This window comes from Peromyscus eremicus, chromosome 5, assembly GCF_949786415.1.
Source record: "Peromyscus eremicus chromosome 5, PerEre_H2_v1, whole genome shotgun sequence".
NCBI classification, from domain to species: domain Eukaryota; kingdom Metazoa; phylum Chordata; class Mammalia; order Rodentia; family Cricetidae; genus Peromyscus; species Peromyscus eremicus.
The window spans coordinates 69,484,062-69,490,061 of NC_081420.1; the positions used below are offsets into that span (position 1 = coordinate 69,484,062).

At 44.7% G+C, this 6,000-nt stretch overlaps 1 protein-coding gene across 12 annotated transcripts in view; it reads left to right on the forward strand.

Moving 5' to 3' along the window:
• Positions 1–5,260, forward strand: part of Mllt10 (MLLT10 histone lysine methyltransferase DOT1L cofactor) — a 172,883-nt gene extending 167,623 nt beyond the window's left edge. For 11 of the 12 annotated variants that reach the window (XM_059263626.1, XM_059263629.1, XM_059263631.1 and 8 more), the window contains 2 exons: positions 1,189–1,386; positions 3,615–5,260. In XM_059263626.1, coding sequence (XP_059119609.1) covers positions 1,189–1,386; positions 3,615–3,659 — 243 coding nt within the window. In that variant the 3' untranslated portion in view covers positions 3,660–5,260. The remainder of the gene's footprint in view (positions 1–1,188; positions 1,387–3,614) is intronic. The other variant, XM_059263632.1, reaches the window with a different exon arrangement.
• The last annotated feature ends 740 nt before the right edge of the window (positions 5,261–6,000 follow it).

Sequence of the window (6,000 nt, forward strand, 5' to 3'; positions counted from 1 at the left end):
ATAGAAATAGATTACATATTATAACTGTAATTCTTGATAACTGTTTTGTTACATGTAATTTTACTATGTTAAAGTTAAAACCTTCCATTTTGATTAGACAGAATAGTGGAAGTGCTGTGGGATGTCTTTCTGTATGCTGTGAATATGTGTTGCTGTGATTGGTTGATAAATAAAACACTATAAAACACTGATTGGCCAGTAGCCAGGCAGGAAGTATAGGTGGGGCGAACAGACGAGAATTCTGGGAAGAGGAAGGGCTGAGTCAGGAGTCGCCAGCCAGACTCAGAGGAAGCAAGATGTCAAGGCAAGACTGAGAAAAGGTACCAAGCCACGTGGCTAAACATAGATAAGAATTATGGCTTAATTTGAATGTAAGAGCTAGTCAGTAATAATCTTGAGCTAATGGCCAAGGAGTTATAATTAATATACACTTCTGAGTGATTATTTTATAAGTGGGCCATGCGGGGGGCCTGGCAGGACCAGAGAAACCTCCTTTCTACACTCATGGCTTGTCCAGCCTACTTTCTTATACACTCTGCCTGGAGGTGGCATTGTCTACAGTGGGCTGGAGCCTTCTACATCAATCCCCAGACAAGAAAATACCCAATAGACTTGCCTACAGGCCAATCTGATGGAGGCATCTTCTGAGTTGGGGGTCTCTCTTCAGATAACATGCTTGTGTATGAACCAGAACCGAAGCAGCCCAGTGCCCAAACTGCTGCTCTTCCCATTCTCTGTGTTCATGATGGACAGCCTCATTTGAACACACCTCTGTCTTTGCTTGGTGTGTTTTAAAAGTGGTCGATTCCCAGATGGTCCCGGGGATTTCAATAGATGGTTATTACCTAGTGCAGTTGCTTTTCTAGATGGGGTGGTCGGTCTGTCTGTCTGTCTGTCTGTCTGTCTTGTCTGTCTATCCATTCGAAACAGGCCTCATCATATAGCTCTGGCTGGCATGGCACTATGTAGACCAAGCTAGCCTGAAAATTAATAGAGATCCACCTGCCTCGGTTTGGGAAATGCTGGAATTAAAGGCCTGTGCCATCACACCCAGCCCTTGTTTTCTTAATAATGTGAATGTGATTTACTTTTAACTAATACTGTAAGAGAAAGAAATAGAAAAGGAATGTTTTGCTGACTGCTGTGTTTGCTAGCTAGAGCTCATCTTCTCTCCCCTGTTTGCTGAAGGAACAGCATCAGGCCTTCCTGTACCAGCTGATGCAGCAGCAGCACCACCCACCGGAGCTCCAGCAGCTGCAGCTCCCGGGGCCCACACAGATCCCCATCAACAACCTCCTTGCAGGCACTCAGGCTCCCCCACTTCACACAGCCACCACCAACCCCTTTCTCACCATCCACGGGGACAACACAAGTCAAAAAGTCACAGTAAGTATGTTGTGTGATTCACCTCGGGAGGCAAGGATCATAGTGAGCAGAGATGGGTGCTCTTTAGCCAGTATTTCCTTCATGAAATCAGTTGTTTTAGCAGCTGGATATTGTAAACAGAGGGTCTGAGCCAATTTAATTTACATGTCCCTTAAGTATACCAATTTGATTTGCACATAAGGTTGAAGGCCATTTGTAATACAGCGTTTCCTGAGGTGTTTTAGCTGCAAGATGAGGCAGCCCGTTCAAGACACAGTCTTTCTTTTTAAAAAGAGAAATAATTTGATCATAGAATTTTTCTCCATTTAATTATATATATGTTTTATTATTTTGTTCCAACATGCTTTTTAAAATGGAGTTACATATTTGATGTGGTAAATATATAAAATTAGGGCAATATTCCAAGCTTTCTACAAGATTCCTTAAAAAAGTAAATTGCTGTGCCAGAGAGATGACGGAGTGCTTGAGAGTGCACCCAGAGCACCCACGTTCAGTCTCCAGTACCCACAGCCACAGCCACTCAACTCCAGCTCCCAGAGCTCCATGCCCTTTTCTGGCTTCTGTGGGCACCTACACACACACATACACACACACACACACACACACACACACACACACACACACACACACATACATAAACCCACAGACACATAAGTTTAAATCTTCAAAAAATTCGTCGCCATCACACTTTTAATAGAAAGTAAAATTTAAATGGATTGATTTTTACAATTTATAAGTCATAGCATCTCTCCTTTGGGGTAAAAGTGAAGGTAGGTGTGGCTCAGGAACAGCGTGCACACAGGAGCTGTGGGTTAGGGCTGTTGCCTGACGTTCATTCTCCCCAGCCCCAGTTGAGGACAGAAGGCCCCTGCAGTAGACCCTGGAGGCCGGGGGTCGGGTGGGCGGGCACAGGACTGGAAACTAGGAGCACTGCTGTTGGCGTGGGTTTAATTTTCACCTTTAGAAACATTGCCTTTCATTTAGTAATGACTACTGGTTCAGAATCTGGGCTAGTTGAGAGTCCTTTCTGTTTGTCCCTTGCTCTGCCCGCTTCCTGAGTGTGGGTACTGTCACCATGGATCCTGTTCCTTTCCCATCAGTGACTGTGTTTATATGGACATTTGATACCATTCTCTATGCTTTTGCTCATGGATATTTTCCATATTTAAAATAGAGTAATTATAAGCTAGTTTTTCCCAAGTTATGCAATAGGACATATTTTTAATGAAAGAGCCACAGTAAATAATCAGAATAGCCAGGCGGCGGTGGCCCACGCCTTTAATCCCAGCAGTCGGGATGCAGAAGCAGGCAGATCTCTGTGAGTTCAAGGCCAGCCTGGTCTACAGAGTGAGTTCCAGGACAGGCTCCAAAAGCTGCACAGAGAAACCCTATCTTGGGGGCGCGTGCGCACGCGGGCAGTGTGTGTGTGGGGGGATGAGAATAACCATCCTCCTGGGGGTGTTGGCACATGCCTATAAGCTCCTTGGGTGGCTGAAGCAGGAGGATCATCAGTTTGAGTCCTGAGTCATATAGAGAGTCCTCATCTGTCTGTCTGTCCATCTGTCTGGGTCTGTCTCTCCCTCTTCCCACCCCATCTCAGATACAGTGTCTATACAGTTCTGGATGTTCTAGAACTCACTGTGTAGACCAGGCTAGCCTCGAACTCATAGAGAGATCCACCTGCCTCGGCTTCTGAGTACTGAGATTAAAGACGTGAGCCACCATTCCTGGCTGAGACCCCATCTTAAAACAAACAACAATGTTAACTGGAAAGCTGGGCTCTGAGGGAAGTCATGGAGTCCCTGCAGGTCCCAGGGTCCATGGAGTACAGTTGTTGTCCCATCATTAAAGTGGTAGGCGTGACCCCACTTCTTACAGGCGAGAGGTAGAAGAGGTCAGCGCTTAGGAAACACGCCACAGTGGGGTCAAAACGATGGCTTTCTTAGTCCTTACAGACGCCACACCTCTTTCCTCCTGTGGACAGGTGTCTATGGGAGCCTTGGGAACTGTGTTGAAGGACGGACACACCACCTTTATGCCTTTACATAGGCCCGGTGTGGTGTTTTTAAAGTCTGAAAATTCGAGTTCACTATGCTGAAAAGTAGCCAACTTCAGGGTAAATGAGAACATGTGCCACATTTTATCATCATAGTCCCAGTTAGAGGGTATCACCTCAAGGCTCGGCCAGAGTTGATCGAACGCTTCCATTTGTTTTGTTTGAACCGCAGAGACTTAGTGATAAAACGGGGCCTGGAGCTCAAGAGAAGAGTTGACACTTGAAGAGCGTCCCCTGCCTCTCCTGCTGTCCCGCACTCCACCAGCTGCTGCCCCGCTCTGCCCAGCTCTGCAGGAAGGTGGCGGGCGTGCACAGGAAGGATGCCACGTGTGCTCTTGTAAGGCTTTGGTTAGTTTTCTTGTCGCTTTGTTGCACTGAAATGAAATTCCTATATCCCCATCCCCTACCAGAGTGTTTGAACTTTGGAAGAAAAATGAATAGCTAACTTTTTTGTCAATGAAATAATTCACATGCAGAGTTTATGAACCCAAGAAAAATGTAATATGCTGGGTGCCCAGCTAGTTTTGTTTTAAATTGGAGACAAATAGTAAAACTAAAGACTTATTTCCTTTGCAAACCACTTGGTTTTATTGTAAAAGTCAGAATATGAAGAATCTCGTTTGGGATAGAGTGTGCTTGCTCTCTGGGGCAGAGTTTTGAGAACTGTCCAATTTCTTCTCCTGGAGTTCTGTCATTAAATATTGTGACCATCCAGATCCTCAACTGGGGTTTTGCAAATGTTGTTTTAAAAAAATTCCTTTCTAATGACATTTGTCCCTTTGGTGATCTAATTAGGATGGGAACACCAGCTTCTGCAGACAGTTATTTCCTCTTGCAAAAAACAAAACAAAAAAAAATGCTTTTTCTTATTGTTAAAACCTGCTTAAAAAGAGATCTTGAGTTAAGCAAGTTCTAGGCTGCTGGGAGAACCAGATCAACTGGCAGTGTATAATTTGGTTCAGAAAGAGACACCGATGTAGAAACTGCTGGTAGGGTCTGGCCTTAATCAAGTGTCTGTTGGGACCTCCACAGATGAAGGAAGGGCTCTAGACTGCAGGGTAGGCCCCTGTGCCAGCAGCTTCCCCGTCCCTCTGCCCTGGCTGAAACTCTCTGCCACTGTCGGGAGCTCATGCAAACTGTTACCTGGGTATTTGTCCCCTAATGACTCACAAGGAAACAAGTGGATTTGGAGAGTCTATATACTCAACCTCTCAGAACTGCCTGTTGGAACAAACGGGCCACCACAGTTCCTAAGACCTGTCCCACAGCCTTTTGACTTTGGGTAGTCATGCTCTTGATTGTGACAATATGGCAGACTGGTAAACAGTTGGGGGATAGAATCATTGATGTGTTTCTGAAATGCATGACTGACTTGTGGAAAAGGCCCAGCTGCAGTTCGACCTCCACTGTGCTTAGCTGGAAGAACAGGCTAGCTCTGCAGGATGTCTCCTGGGGACACCGCACAGTTCTTACCTCACTTCTGTAAATAAGGTTTGTGAATCTGTTTGTAATGTGAAAAATTCATAAGATAACATTGATATTTTGATTTGTAAGATTTCTACTTGGTAGATTTAATTGAAAAGTAAAATTAATTTATTTTTATATGTTCAGGGGAATTTTAAAGAAAGTCAAACCTTTTGTAGATAATTTAAAAGAATCAGTGTGGTTTATTTTACTTATTTAACCCACTGGTGGTTATTCTGTAACAATTTGTATAAATGGTAAATTTTGAATGTGCTGTTATTTTCCTTAGATGTAAAATTCCATATGTATTAAAATGTACAAAGTTTTTGTTAATAAAATTTAACGATGTTTATAGCTCCGTGCCCTTCTTTTTTTTGGAGAGGTGACTGTCCTAAACCCATGGACCCTTCCTTATGTGTGCAGTGCTCCAGTACTGTGGGTGTGTTTGTTGGAGCATCGGTACAGTACCGTGTTGGAGTTGTCTGACTTCTCAGGGGGTGGGCTGTGCAGAACATCATGGGGCAAATTAGCTGTGTCCAGAGATGGCAGGGGATCGTTGAGAGAGGGGAGGGTGTCCAGATGGGCAGGGATCGTTGAGGAGAGAGGGGAGGGGTGTCCAGAGATGGCAGGGGATCGCTGAGAGACAGGAGGGGTGTCCATAGTAAGAGGAAGGAGAAATCTGCTCCGGAGGAGAGGTTTGATTATAGTACATTAACACAAACAAAGTAGCATGCACACTTGACTGGAGACCGAGTTCTCTTGTTCAGAGTAAACTAGGGCATTCTCTGAAAGAGAACACAACGTGTGTTTAATGACTCTCGGGTCAAGGATGCATCAGAACATAGAGGTGTGTGTCATCTCTTCTCAGTAATTTGGAGTTGAATGAACAGAAAAATCCTTTCCTAGGTTCCTAACTATTGTATTTTAATTGAGACGGGCCTCATGTATCCTGGTCAACTCAACTCAGTATGTAGCTAAGGGTGGCCTTGAACTTGTGATCCTTTTGCTTTTGCTTCCTGGGTGGTGGGGTTGCAGGTATGTACAGTCCACCTGGTTTATGTGGTGCAGGTACTCTCCTGTGTGAGTTCCATCTC